The sequence below is a fragment of the Diprion similis genome, chromosome 6 (genome assembly GCF_021155765.1).
Source record: "Diprion similis isolate iyDipSimi1 chromosome 6, iyDipSimi1.1, whole genome shotgun sequence".
Classification (NCBI taxonomy): Eukaryota; Metazoa; Arthropoda; class Insecta; order Hymenoptera; family Diprionidae; genus Diprion; species Diprion similis.
The window spans coordinates 16,378,382-16,393,037 of NC_060110.1; the positions used below are offsets into that span (position 1 = coordinate 16,378,382).

The window sequence follows — 14,656 nt, forward strand, 5'->3', positions numbered from 1 at the left end:
ATAAAACGTTTCAACTTTTAAGACACTAATTTAACTCTCAGCACTGCATTCCAACTATTCAATTTCAAGTATTTAATACGAATTTTCTTGTAGGTTCTATAGTTCAATGGAATGTATCTCGATCATATGATTGTAATAAAAATGTGTCTTTTTTCAGAACAGATAACTATACATTTAAAATATCTTAGTGCCAAGTTGCAGAAGCAAACAGAGCTCCTTTGTGCCCAAATGGTAAAGAGTAATTAATTATGAAACGAATATTGCCTTAATACATGGTTACCCATTGAATAGGCTGTGTGTACTATGTTCTACAATTACCTACTGCACTTATGTACCGAATACCAGTTATCTATTACTCTGATAAGGATGTAGCATATGTAAATTATTTTCGAGCGTAATACTCGTAGTACCTACTTTTTAATTATCATGTTTATATTACCATATAGCTAAAGGTCTTCCTGAAGGAAGTAGAAATAGTTGACAAGATTAAAATTTATGGGCATTAAGCATTAGCTTTTCCTCTGTTCAGAGTTAATTGGCAGTCAGTATTACATTTTGTTACGTTTAATTATTGTTAATATAGATCAAAATGTGAAGGTAGTTTTAAAAGTTTAGTTAGATTTTCGTTGTTCACTTTTTGGTGTCGTAAATTTAGGTAATCATAGATTATCCATTGAGGAGATGGATTAGAAGAAAGCCATAGTCAAAAATAATAGTTCAGAGTTTCATGATTCACTATACAAACTATCAATGCTCTTATTTATATATTGAGACAGAAAAAAAAATAGTAAACATTAAATTGTGCGTACAGTTGCGTTTAGATTTGATTTTAGACTACCTCAGGTTGCAAGAATTGATGTAAAGTAAACTATAATTTTTGCCATTTTTTTAAATTTGCCACAATTCAGAATTGATGCAATTGAAAAGTTCTTGCATTGTATGACTTTCAAATTGATGCAAATCGATGCAAAAGTTAACACTGATTATCTAAAAGTTGACGAAAATCTCTAGATTATAAACGTGATTTGAGTCACCCTCTTATTCTGTCCATATCCTCGATAAGATGTCCCCCTAACCAATATTTACGCATTCTGTAATATTTATTTATTTGTATACTATATTCACTACTCAAAATAATTTCTCTTTCATCTAGCCTACTAATGATGATATTAAAAAAAAAAAAAATCAAAAAAAAAAAAAATAATGAAAAAGAAATTATACACTAATTATAAGTAAAGGATGGTCTGCAACACATTCAGAATGTGCCAAAAAATTTTGGTCAATTAGAATAATGTTTTGTGTATACAGTAAGTAGATTTAAAAAATCTGCATTAGAGACTAGTCTACATATCACATGGTAGCCTTTGGTGTATCCAACATCTTTACTAATAACTATGAACTTGGACAATTCTAATGCCGTTTTTATCGTGCAATTTCTTCATAGTTAATTTATTACATTTTAATGGATATTATGAACATATACCCAGTATAGAACACGATTTCATTATATGAATTTCTAATTAGCGATTTACGAGAGCAGAATTTATGCACAATATAGTTTTTTTTTTCAATTTGTTTCACTTTCTGATCTTACTCTGAAAGATAATCATGGAGCTTCCCAACTTCGGTTAGGTATTTCAATCTATACTTTTGACTTAAAAATTACAGGGTTCAATCAAATTTCGTATAAAATAATAAAATAATCCTATAAAATAAGGAATCTCTGATTAGTTCTGGTAAGAAACTTGAAACCATGCTTTAATCTCTGGAAGCAATTTTCCGTGACAGGTCAAACTTTGTTGCCAACATTCATCTCGTTACCATTTACAATCAAATTGCCCAAAATTTGAGAAATGAAATACTTGTGATGGACCCAATATTTTTAATATAATTACATATTGGTAATTGAACTTAATTTGGAAAATACTGTTTGCTTGAATCATCAAGTGCAGGACATAATATATATTATTTTCATAAAATATTCATCGATAAAAATAGCAAGTAAAGCTATTGAAGTACCTAATTCCGATAGCTCTCATTTACACCATTACATTACAACATGTAATTGCTCAACATTTCAATGTATGTATGTATAACATCCGTTTAACGAAGCTAAAGATCTGTATCTTTTTAAATATTAACGATATTATTGAAAAATAAAATGTTACCTCTGTATTGAATTGGTTCATTCAATATTCAACCTCACATATTTTATTCTCTTATGAATTCTAGGAAAAATAAATGAACACTCTGAAACGAGTGTTGTGTTGTCACAAATCACAGTTTTTTGGATTTTTTTTTATTGTCATTTATTATAAGTATAAATGATATGTTACATGCGATTTCCAAATATTCAAAACGGTTTTTTTCCTTTCCACCAATCTCAAATATTTTCAAATGTACTTCGTGCACACTGTATCACCATAATAAGATTATCGATGATGGTTTCTTAAACGAGAGGAGATTATAGTGTTATTGCAAGAAGTCAAAAATTTCATCGGAAATGTGCTAGGAATAATAGTTTCAGGGTTATAACCGCTTATTAGAAGACAAACTTCAGGTCTTTTTGTTAGAATTTTATTAACTGACTTTACCACTTGTGTGGTACTATAACATATGTACATACATAGTACACTGAAAAATATGTAACGTCGATATATATTATAAATCAATATTCCACATAAACATGGTTACTAACTATTATACGAATTCTTTGCGAAACTCTGTTTATATGCATAGTACAGAAGTATATTAATCTGAGAGTTATTGTATGTACAAATATATCCAAACCTACAATGTTGTTTGCGGTAAAGGATCATCTTCATCCATTTGATAATCTAAAATATCTATTTTCAGTTCTTGATGCCTTTGCCTATGGTTCTTCAATGACCCCAACTGCGTGAATGCCTTTTCACAAATATTACAAGCGTATGGTCGCTCTCCTGAGTGAATGCGCTCGTGGCGAATAATGTGACTCTGATAATGGAAACTCTTGTAACAAATGCGACACTCGTATGGTCGTTCCTTTGTGTGGGTACGGGTATGTGTTTTTAGGTCAAACTTTTTAAAGAATGTCTTCGAACAATGTGTACACTTGTGATTACGCTCCTTGAGGTGATCCCTCTTAACGTGTTCCTGTATAAAATATCAATTTTGCATAAATACAACCGCTCAAGTCGGTAGCACTGCATATAAGTAAAAAAAAAGTGCAATACCCACGTTTACTTGCGACAAAGTTGTATAGACTTTTGGACAGATTTCGCAGACAAATTTCTGTTGTCCTCCAGCTCTGTGACTAGCCATGTGTTTATTGAGAGTAGACTTCCATGCGAATAATGTCCCACATTCCTTGCATTTGAATTTTTGTTGATCAGCAAAATGTGTTCCTATGTGTTGTCTGTAATTGTAACCTTTTGAAAATGATTTTTTGCAAACGTCACAGTTATACTTTTTCACGTTACTTTTCGGTTTTTTCTTCTGAGATACTTCAGATTCTAATTTACTTTTTTCATCGGTACCATTTATCGTGTAACTTGTTTCAGTATGCAAGTTTTCAGCATGTTTGATATTATTTACAAATTGGGTGGTTTGCCCTTCATCTGTATCATAGGTTTGAACCAACTCAAAGTCTTGCGTTTCGTCGAATTCCGAATCGCCTCGAATTAGTTCGAAAAATTGAGCCCCATCTTCGTTCTGTACAAGTCTTACCATGGGCCCATCTTCCCTAACAGTTTTCTTGGATTCGCTTTTAATTTTTTCATTGTATTTCGGAAGATTATTCTGAATTAATCCAAAGATTTCTTCACAGCTTTCATTATCCATTGGGGGACTCTCAATTTCCAAATTTGCATTTTTGTTCAGAGTTCCCAAATTGTCAAAATTTGTTTGCATTGAAAGATTTTGTATAGTTTCATCTGAGACGAAATCACAGTTGTTCTGTTCCTGAGTCCCAAGTGTTTCTATTTCGAAGAAGTCGATCAAACTATCTTTGTTACTTTGTGCCAGGTAAAAGATTTTCTCACCCCTGCTATGCACAAAACTTTTTTCGCTACTTTTATCCTGATCAACATTCTTCGATAAATTTTGTACCTCCTTTTCAATACCCTCCGTTTCTGTTCGCTCTCCAATCATTTCAGGAATATCAGATTCCTCTGATAGCGTATTTTCCGTTAACTCCAAGATACGTTGACCATTCTCTAACTGGACTAATTTCAACAGTGAATCTGATATAGGTTCGTTTGGTGTTATTTTTGAATTTTCGTGGATACTATCGTCTGAAATTTTCCCCAATTCGCAAGATTCTACCGTATTTTCTGCGCAATTTGTGATCAGTAGCTCATAGAATTGTTCTTCGTTGTCTGTTTTCACTAATCTTAAAGTCGGTTCTTGGTTGTCAGAGGATTTAGTGATTCCTGTATTACCGTTATCTATATGATTTTTAAATAATTCTTCAAACATAGTTTGTGCACGTAAAGTGGTTTGTAAATTATCATCTTCGTGTTGTCCTTTATCAGAGTTTTCTTCATTCAAGTAAAGCACCGAGTCTTGAATTTCCAGTACTTTCACTCCTTTTGTAATCGAACTTGTGTCTGGTTCTTGTCTATGACTTTGTTCCGTGCAGTTTAAATTTGTATTCTCAAGTAACACAGACTCCAACAATTTATTTACATTTCGTTTAATTCCAGAAATTTTCTTACTACAATTTTTATTTCCAACCATATTTAGATTATGCTTCTGTACATCTTCACTTTCTCTAAGCTTCAAAGTATGTGTGTCTTCAAGCTCAGCATGAGAAGTACAATTTTCGATCGCCCCCAAGTCATGTTTAATATTTTGTGATTTTTCTGGCATTATTTCAGCAATAATATTGCCAAGATCCCCATTTTTATTAAAAAATGCTCGACCATCCTTTTTTAACGTGTGTACATAAATTATATTCTGGGTAATATTATTTGATGGCGCAGCTCGCTTTTCAGCTAATTCGGGTTCGTTTACATCAGGTATGTCAATTTCTTTCCAACAACTACTTATCATCTCAGATACAACGGCTTCATTGTCACAGTTTTGAGAACTTATATTATCAGTTTGCAAAGCACTTTCGGCCGCTAGTTGCATCAAGTGTTCATGCAAAAAATGGTTGGCTGTATCTACTACTTGTTCCGTATTCATGTTTGCCAGCTGTAAACAATGAGATTTGATAGAATTTGATTAAGCTTGAATGTGAGTAAAATAGCGAAATATAGTCTAACGAAAGTAATTGTAATTACATATATGTTTATACCTGTTCAGTAGTAACATAAACGATTGTTTCTTTAGTTTGCTTATCCTCTTGACGATTGCTGGGACATGTAAGGATAGTTGGCTTAAATTTATAATCAGGTTCATGGCGACTTGAATGCTGTATAGTATTTATTTTTGAGACACCCTTGGCTGTGGGAATTCTTTCCGAACGAATATCTCTGGAACCTTGGTTAACAACCGCAAGTTTCGTAGCAAAACTTTGTTCTTCTGTAGATAAATTTGATACTATATTTTCGTGGATTCTGGCTCTCTCAGAGAATTCTTCATCAGATACCGTTTTCTCAGATTTCATTCCATTTGCATTAGATAATTTCGGTTTCCTACATCTGTGTTCTTTGATTTCGTCCATCTTTTGAAATACCTAAAATACAAATATATGTATTGAATTGGGACTGAGAGGTAGTTGCTAATACGGAAAATTGTTTACACAATAATTTTCCTCGATATTTCAATGACCTTTTTTGAATGTGTATACATCGCAAACGACAGAAAGAATTAGGTATCTAAAAATGGCCAAAAAAACGGGCTGCGTAAAATTACAAATTTCCTCACCTGATTACAACTTTTGCACTCTAATATATTTATACCTTGGTGTATACTCTCGTGAACTTTTAATAGTTCAACAAATTGAAAACTGTCCCCACAAATCGTACAGTAATGTTTGCGCTTAACAATTTTTCCATAATCCTGCGGACAACTTTCAGTAAACTGTGAATAAAAAAATTTTCTTATTAATATTTGCACGCAATAAGACTATTGTATTACTTTAATAATTTGCAATATCGATCCAAGAAATACTTGCCTCATGTGCATTATTCTAAATTGTGAAGCAAGGCAGATCTACTTACTCCGTGTGATTTCTTCATGTGCACTTTAAGACCATTTCTAGTTTTATATTGTTTGTCACAAAAACTGCAGTCCATACTGTCATCTCCTCTTTTGTGAATAGCTTTGTGTCTGGTTAATGTATTGATCTGTGTAAACCTCTTGCCACAAACGGTGCACGGATACGGCTTCACGCCTATAAATCATTAGTTCTAATTATTAATCAATTTTACATCCATTCACCAGTATCATGTTGATTAAAATGTTTTCTTTTCATCCAAACTGTGCTAAAAAAAATCTTGTCAGTTTGATGCAACATTGTGACAAAAATTATAGTAGTATCGAAAAAGAAGCGAAAGGACTTCTTAGCCTTTTACTGCGATAGTTCCTCAATCCGGTTGTAAAAAAACTTATAGAGTGAGACAAAGTTCGGTTTTTACCTGAGTGAGTTCTGCCGTGCCTAATTAAATTGGAAACGTGATTAAATTCTCTTCCGCAAACTTCGCAAATGCATCTATTTGTACCTAAATGAATGTTCAAGTGGGTTTTCAAATCTGTTGGCCTGAAAAATCCTTTTCCACATATCTGACATACTTGAGATCTTTCTTGACTATGAACGTTTCTTTTGTGTTTGACTAACTGTGACATTCTGTCAAATACCAAATCACATAAAGCACACTTGAACGGCCTGATCAAATCGATAGTTAAAACTTTGCCCTTTCCATGTTGATTTACTTTTGTCTGTTCTTCGATATCTGTTGAATTTCCATACATTGAACCATCCGTTGGCAACTCATAATCAGCAAGTTCTTCTTCACTCTCGAACATGTCGTTGCACATGGAACACACATGTTCTCCCTTTGTACCGTTGATATGACGCATGGTGTCACCATGGAAAGGATCTTCTTCAGATTTGTTGATTTTATTCCCTTTCGAATCATCCTCTATCTCTTTATTAATAGACAAGCTTTCATAATCGAAGGAATCTCTGTGGCAAGCTGAAATCATCTTGGCTCTCTTAATCGGTATGTGTTTCAATCGACATTCATCTTGGAGTTGATATGTCAGCTGTGAAGAAAATTTAAATATATCAATTAAAGCTAAGGGGATTGGCAATGAATTGTTTTCAGCACTGCTTACTGCTTAGAAAGAACAGGCAGTACGCTAGATAAATTATATACAGAAAACTCACAATCAGTCATGTGACTTTGCAAATAAGATGGAAGTGTATGTATAAGAATGAATTTTTAAGCTGTTACTGAATATCGTGCAATATCTTCTATTATTCTCACAGCGCCTTGCACGTAACCGCGATGGACGAGAATATCTCATTCATGTTGATTAAAATAAGAAACGCTACAAATTCCTTTCCAATAGGGATGATAAAATTGCGAGTTTGACGTTTGACGGGTGTGAAATTAGGATGGGCCAAATTAGCTGTCATGGCGCCGATCAAACGACACGGTTTCGTTCCAGTTTGTGCACTTGAGTTTCACAAACGTTGAACTATCTCTGAAATCGTCAAGGCGTTTATTGTTTTGGTGTGAAAAAATTTGGATCAGTGAATTCTACAGGTTATAGAGTCTGTTACTGATCGATATCAAACTATATACGCTGAACAAATGCGTACTTGTCGAAACATCGATTGACATAACCTCAAACCGAGACGAATAGGTCGATTGTTTGTTTCCTCGGCTGGTTGTAAGACGTGAGGACGTATGTAAATGCACTGATAAATTGACTTACATATTTTATTCGTAGCAGTGGCAACTTGCGTCAGTAAATTTTGCAATTTGTAGTAGTGAGAGAATTTGCTCTCTTCTGTTTTTAGTCAATAGCGAATGCAGGTAACTTTGTAAAATCGATTTACGTAATTAACCTCAAAGTGAAACTACCAGATAGATTGTTTTGCTGATGATCATTCACTAGATTATCAAAAGTTGTTTTAAAAGTTTTTGCTTGCGTTAATGGGGATCATTGATTTATTACAGCTGCTGATGACTGGACTGCCGAGAGGAACTGCTGGCGAGTATCTAACTGAAGGATAAACTATTTCTTGTGCATTTCTATCCACTAAAATGCCGGACTCAATGGAGGAGGATATGGGGCTTTCGGTGAGATTGACCAATGACGATTTTAGGCGTCTCTTAATGACGCCGAGGGCTTCGGTGCCATCGTCAACCCCAGCTTCCGTTCCTGGAACAATGCGAGACACAGCAGCTAAGACAGCACAAACTCCCGTAATAGCAGGAGGAAGTCGAGCAGAGTTAAGACGAAAGAAGAAAAGTTTTTATGCCAAGCTTAAGAAACAGGAGGAGGACAAAATGGCAGAATTAGCTGAGAAGTACAGAGACAGAGCGAGGGAGAGGCGGGATGGAACTAACGCTGATTACCAGTCCGAAGATCCGATGAATACAGCAAGCGCCTACCGAGCCGTAGCGCCAGACGTTAAGTCTGGTATGGATGCGGCAGAAAGAAGGAGACAGATGATACAACAGTCGAAATTCTTGGGTGGAGACATGGAGCACACTCATTTGGTGAAAGGGTTGGATTACGCCCTGCTGCAGAAGGTAAGGAGTGAGATAGAGGCCAAAGAACAGGAACAGGAGATTGAAATGGAAAAGCTGGTGAAGCCAAAGAAAGATAAAGAGAAGGACAAGAAAGAGGTGGAAAAAAAAGAAGAGGAAATGCAATTCAAGACCAAGATAGGACGCAATATACACAAAACATTGGCTATTATGCGATCCAAACATGTTGAACGCAACGAATTGTATTGCCCTGGTCGAATGGCATACGTCATTGAGCTAGATGACGAAAACGCAGATGGCGACATACCAACCACTCTGATTAGGAGCAAAGCTGACGTTCCGACGATCGACACAACGCCAACTTTGACGACCAACGATATTGTCATAAATAAACTAGCCCAGATTTTGTCCTACTTGCGTCAAGGCAGTCGACATAATAAGAAAGGCAAAAAGAACCGGGAAGGCAAATCACGTGTAGAAGAACTCAACGAAATGGATATCGCACAGAGGCCTCAAGATGACAGCATTTATGGAGATATCGGCGACTATGTTCCTTCATCAAGCAGGAAAGATGCTCTTCATTCAAAGGACAAGAAAAAGGGTTCATATTTCGACAAACCAGCTGAGACGTCGACAGACGATGCAGCTAACGCTCCACAGCTGCCGCCAGTGATAGCGCAAAGCATTGAGAATGCACCTAAGAAGGGTATGCTGTTGAATAAACTAGCTGCCGAACCTGAAGGCTACGCCGAGTGTTATCCAGGACTTGACGAGATGCAGGATGCTATTGATGATTCTGACGACGAAGTGGACTACACTAAAATGGACCTGGGAAACAAGAAAGGGCCAATTGGACGGTGGGATTTTGATACTCCAGAGGAATATAGCGAATATATGAACAACAAGGAGGCTTTGCCCAAGGCCGCCTTCCAGTATGGAGTGAAAATGGCAGATGGAAGAAGAACCAGGAAGTATAATAAAGAGAAGAATGAGAAAGCAGAGTTGGACAGAGAGTGGCAGAAAATACAGAATATCATGAATAAGAGAAAACCAACAGGAGGATCGGAAGGAGTGCCAGAGTTCAAAGTCCCAAGATATTAAATAGATAAGAAATCGATTCAGGATACGCAAGTTCAACCACTGGAGAAAGTTATTTCCACCCATAGGTCAGTTGATTCAATTTTTACATTCTTGCTACTGCTCATCATGACAAAAGTAACTGAAAGCGATTTTATCAGGCTTATTAGAAAACTGGAAGACCAAAAAATGTTACTGAATATGATTTAAAATTTGGGACGAAGGTTCCATATCAATAAGATGATAAATCATGACAGGAATCATGCGAAAATAGATTTCTTAGGATTGATTCTCTAGGGCTGAACTTTATCCACGTTCTCATCCACAAATCGTTTCTCATTTTTCTGATTTTTACTGACTTGTTAAATCTAAGATAACTTTGCAGGATGTGGCAAAACGAATTTGCTCATGAAATGGCCGTACTTGCCTATCCTGCATTATCTGATGTGTGACTTCGGCAATGATATCAGTGACAATTAATATTAGACAGTGTTCGTAAAATAATCGTGAATTATCTTACGAAGGTGAAATAAAATATTGTAGTTGTGCAGAGTGCGATTTATTGGCGCAGAGTTGAACAGTTAAAACTGATATATTTAACACAGAAATATGGACTGTATATAGCTATAAGGAAATTTTATCTGGTTGATAATATTTCTCGAATTGAAGGGGCTAACAGAATTGCGAGTGTTAGTGAATTTGCAAGGAATGAATATTATTTAATGTAGTTTTCATTTCATTAGATGCAGTAAATGTACGTTGATGCTGATTAGGAATTCTCTTTTCATTCGGAATTATTCTCGACGATGACATTAGGTAGAAATAATGGTAAATGCGACATTGCGCATCTCACAATATGCTATGACGATGAAGTTTACATTATGTGGAAAACAAGCCAAGGAGTCAAGTCTTCGCAGTCTGAATTAGGTATAAATTTATAGTACATGTGAGAGTGAAATTTATTTTGAAACAGAATGCGAGGCGAGGTGAAGTGTTCGAAAGCAAACAAGTTAGCTATTGAGCTCACCATAGATTTTTATCTAAATAGACATTTAAATCACTAAATTCATTGCATGTTTAATACAGTTCGTAATTACTATTTACATAGTAAGCTCATGTAATATCTTAAAATAAAATATGAAATCTACGGTTTCAACAGTAATTTCTCTTCACCTCGTAAGCGGCGAATTTTGTATTGCATAGAAGTATATAGAAGTAATTATTTACGTACATAATATCCGGCAGTGAATTTTTGCATAAAAAGAGTATATTTTCTCAATACTTAGTCCAAATATGTAAGCTAATTAAAACGGCAAAAACCGTAGTCAAGACCAGTGATAATCGTGAGAATGAAATCGCGGATGATACAACGCTTTCGGTGACTGCCAAGCCATCGGCCGAGAAATTTCTACCATAAATAGCGAAAGTTAACAGATTGCTTGTTTTAGTGGTCAAAGCGTGGGTGATATTTGCTAAAGATGAACCAGATATGGCAGTTTTCTTGTAGGTGAAATCGCTGATGCTTAATGGAAGAATGTCTATGCTCAACGAATCTGGCATCTGCATCGTGTCAGAGGTGGTAGAAAAATTACCGGATACAACGATGTCGTTGAAGACAGTCGGTTGCAAAACGGTATCCGTAGCGGCGAACCTCAGCCCGCAGCTGCCGACCGTATCATCTGTACATGCAATAATACTGCAGATTTGGACACCGGTGGTAGCTACGCCGCTATGTGTTCTCACACCGTTGAATACTGCGATGCGATATCTGTAATAATTCGCACTCGAATCGACACTCCCTGCATCGAACGTCATGTTGACGTAAAACGAACAGCAAAGCTGCCGATCGCATAGTTCGATCCAACTGACGGTTGTGCCGTTGGTCAACGATAAAACACTCGTCGTGTAGGGCGTAAGAATATCCTGCATCAATGCTTGCTGAGCGACCGTCGTTATACCAACTAGAGTCGTGATTTCTGTGTTACTGAACTCGTAGGACAGCGGATTGGTCGTGGAAGTGACGTTGCTTCGGACCCCGTCGATCACCTTTGGTACTCTCGCCACCAAAAGAGCGTTCTTCGCACTCTCCGAGAAAAGGCTGACCAATCTTCCATTAGTCCCAGCGTATATTCCACTACCTCCACTGCCAGTGGCTGGCATGTTGAACCCTGATGCCAAAAGGTTGACGTCGTTCGTGTAGGACCAGGCCGTTTGGGTCTGAACGGAGGTCAGATACGGCATCTCGGAGAACCAGTGTACCGAGAAAATGATGTCGGTAACATTGTAGTCGTTGATCAGAGTCAGAGTTGGGGTTTTGAAGAGGATGTCGAAGCAGATTATTTGTCCAAAGGTGACGTTGAAATCCGTGGTAAATGTCGCGATGTCTGGGGTCGAAGTTATGTTGAATCCCCACTCGCCGAAGAGGTTGAACTTTCTGTATCTTGATACAATTGCTCCTTTTCGATCGAACGCCACGTTTGTGTTGTAGTAGAAATAACCGTCGCTGGGACAGGGACGAGACGACGTTCCTGTCGTGGTGCAGTTCTCTTTCTCGTGCAAGTTCACCACGACGTACATGGAGTTATTCTTGGCTCCGCATGAGATCAAACGTAGAGCCTAGGAGGAAAATTGCGACATTAGGAATAGAGACTAGCACCTGCATTGTACATAGTATGTTTAAAGATGTCTAAGATTCTCTGTATTGCCAATCAATCCAACCGTTCTCTTTACAAACCTCCATTACGACAGTCGACGAATTATCACAGGGTACATCTGTTCCTGGGTCTGGTATAAAAGAGCTGTATAAAGGAAACAAAGTTCTCTCCGTGTCGGAGGAATCGAGTCCCATTGTCAAAGAGCTTTCTGGAAATACGATGATGTCCGTGCTCTAAAAAAAATTAATAAATATAAGGATCTTTGCCTGTTTGTAAAAAAGGAAATCATTCGGCTAAAGGTATTTTTCAAGTAGTATCGAAACATACTTTTTGACAAAGAAGTCTGAACTTGATGGATGTTACAAATTGTACCACTGATACTTGGTTTTTCTATGAAAGACGAAAAGTTTTTCTTTTATTTAAGTTACTCACGTATGTCGCAGCTTTCTCCATAATTGTGACATAATTTTCAGCATTAGCGTTTGCGATTGTCGTTCCGTTTGTTCCATTTGTAACCGGGTAGTATTCGACAACCGCACCTATGTAAGAAGTTGTATCCGCGGCAAATAACTGTACATAATGAATAAAATGCATTAGGCGGACGATCGATGATCAAGTTATACGTAAATGACTAATTATGGAATATCGTTGCTATTTTTTCAAAGTACTGACAAAAAAGAACCTACATGAATTACCGATATGTATGTTATTTTACGAGCTTTGGATGCTACGTTCTTTAAGCTACCAGCTAGTAAATTTCTATCGCAATGAAGTGTTTTTAATGGATTTGTTACGTCAATTCATTAATTCATATTATAGGCCCAATTGCACCGCGGTAAAGTGAAGCTGCACTGATCCGCGAATTTCACTCATATTCGAATTGCATCTGGCTTTATTGTATTTTTTTCAATTGATACGTAAATTCGAGGTGAACTCTGCAGTGTAATCAGGTCTAATAGTGCTCGACCAAAAGCTGGGTCGTATTCCAATATGTAAGTTGATACAAACCTCGGAGATGAGTTGAGTCGAAATCGTCAACGCGACAGCAGCGATTAATAGTTTCGAGCCACTCATGGTTGTCAATATGAAGATAGCTGTAATGTATTTTTTACTTATGTATATATAGGTTCCAGTGTCACCTCAGATATTATTATCTAAAATGAACTACCAGCCTCGTTGATAACAGCAATACAGTCAACTGTTATCGCAACCTGGATTAAAAGTATTTAATTATCATGATTAGACATTTACACGGTAATGAGTGTTTCACTTATTCATCTTTTCAGTCCAGGAAAAAGATCAATGAACTGTTTCATTGGCATAATCAGAATTTTTAATTTTTGCCGGACGACGAAGTGTTGCGATTATAAGCCTCAGACTTGCAATAATGTCGAGTCATTTGGAATACTTACTGAATTTAATATGATGTCACTGACTATTCGTGAAAACTTATACCGGAATTGTTGTAAAAAATCAGAAGATGAAAATTTATGCGGTATTTTTGAATTGAATATATTTGTTATTTTTTATACGCGGTAGTCACGAAACAGTTTAGTTTTCAACTTTCACAACCGCTTTTACACATTCGAGTTTCATAAGTAGGTAGACACTCTACGTTGAACGCTTCGTCAGTTTCGCTTCGCAAGCGTTCTATAAACTGCGTCTCAGACTTGCGGATGTTATTGACTATAGAACACTGCACAGCTGCGTTGTATCTGAGAGATAAAAATATTTAAATCTGTTTTGCGGTATGAAATAAATCTTTGCCGTAGCTTTACAAAGTTATTACTAGAGAATCGTCCAATTTCATTACTCAAATTACAATTAGAAATAATTTGACTAATAGTAAATTCAAACTTATGTTTACAGCCGATTGTAGATGGCAGAGTGAACGTCAATTTGAAACAGTGAAATGTTATGCAAGATCGACTCGTCATTTTATCATTTTATTTTACCATGGTACAAATAAATAATTTACTCTCTATACTTCTACAGATCTATGATAATATCTGATTATCAGAATTTCTTAATACTTACGTGTTTGTCAGTTGGTTTAACCTTTGTTCATATTCGCATCTAGATTACGATGTACGTGGTGTTTCATTTTGATTGCTTGTGGAATCATGTTGATTCCAATTACTCCGAAGCAACTCACACATCGCTCGTTCCACGTCAAACCGTACATTAAATTTGAATCAATGAATCCGATTTTTTAAAATTTTTTTCGCGAAACACGTGTTCCATTATTTCATTAGTAGAATGCGTCTGTAA

General features: G+C 36.2%; 3 protein-coding genes and 1 long non-coding RNA gene across 7 annotated transcripts in view; 2 read left to right on the forward strand and 2 right to left on the reverse strand.

Annotated features, from left to right (window-relative positions):
* Window positions 1-14,656, forward strand: part of LOC124407428 — a 16,433-nt gene continuing 1,777 nt past the window's right edge. Inside the window, exon 1 of the long non-coding RNA XR_006929309.1 lies at window positions 1-801. This is a non-coding gene — a long non-coding RNA (uncharacterized LOC124407428). The remainder of the gene's footprint in view (window positions 802-14,656) is intronic.
* LOC124407422 lies at window positions 2,657-7,194 on the reverse strand. Its single transcript, XM_046883533.1, has 6 exons — window positions 6,567-7,194; window positions 6,150-6,322; window positions 5,854-6,009; window positions 5,282-5,662; window positions 3,220-5,178; window positions 2,657-3,135 (listed from the first exon to the last, which is right to left on the reverse strand). The coding sequence occupies exons 1-6, from the start codon at window positions 7,132-7,134 to the stop codon at window positions 2,791-2,793; spliced, it is 3,582 nt and encodes a 1,193-aa protein (XP_046739489.1). The 5' UTR covers window positions 7,135-7,194; the 3' UTR covers window positions 2,657-2,790.
* On the forward strand, window positions 7,933-10,226 carry LOC124407426 (protein Red). The gene is made up of 2 exons (XM_046883540.1): window positions 7,933-7,973; window positions 8,118-10,226. Exon 2 carries the CDS (start codon window positions 8,205-8,207, stop codon window positions 9,753-9,755), a length of 1,551 nt encoding a protein of 516 aa, XP_046739496.1. The 5' UTR covers window positions 7,933-7,973; window positions 8,118-8,204; the 3' UTR covers window positions 9,756-10,226.
* LOC124407425 (vanin-like protein 1) overlaps window positions 10,699-14,656 on the reverse strand; it is a 15,739-nt gene continuing 11,781 nt past the window's right edge. For 2 of the 4 annotated variants that reach the window (XM_046883538.1, XM_046883536.1), the window contains exons 2-5: window positions 13,390-13,479; window positions 12,818-12,951; window positions 12,466-12,618; window positions 10,699-12,347 (exon numbers count right to left, since the gene is read on the reverse strand). In XM_046883538.1, coding sequence (XP_046739494.1) covers window positions 11,007-12,347; window positions 12,466-12,618; window positions 12,818-12,951; window positions 13,390-13,459 — 1,698 coding nt within the window. In that variant the 5' untranslated portion in view covers window positions 13,460-13,479 and the 3' untranslated portion in view covers window positions 10,699-11,006. Of the gene's footprint in view, window positions 12,348-12,465; window positions 12,619-12,817; window positions 12,952-13,389; window positions 13,482-13,797; window positions 13,898-13,968; window positions 14,087-14,656 lie in introns of those variants that run through there. The other 2 variants (XM_046883535.1, XM_046883537.1) reach the window with 2 other exon arrangements.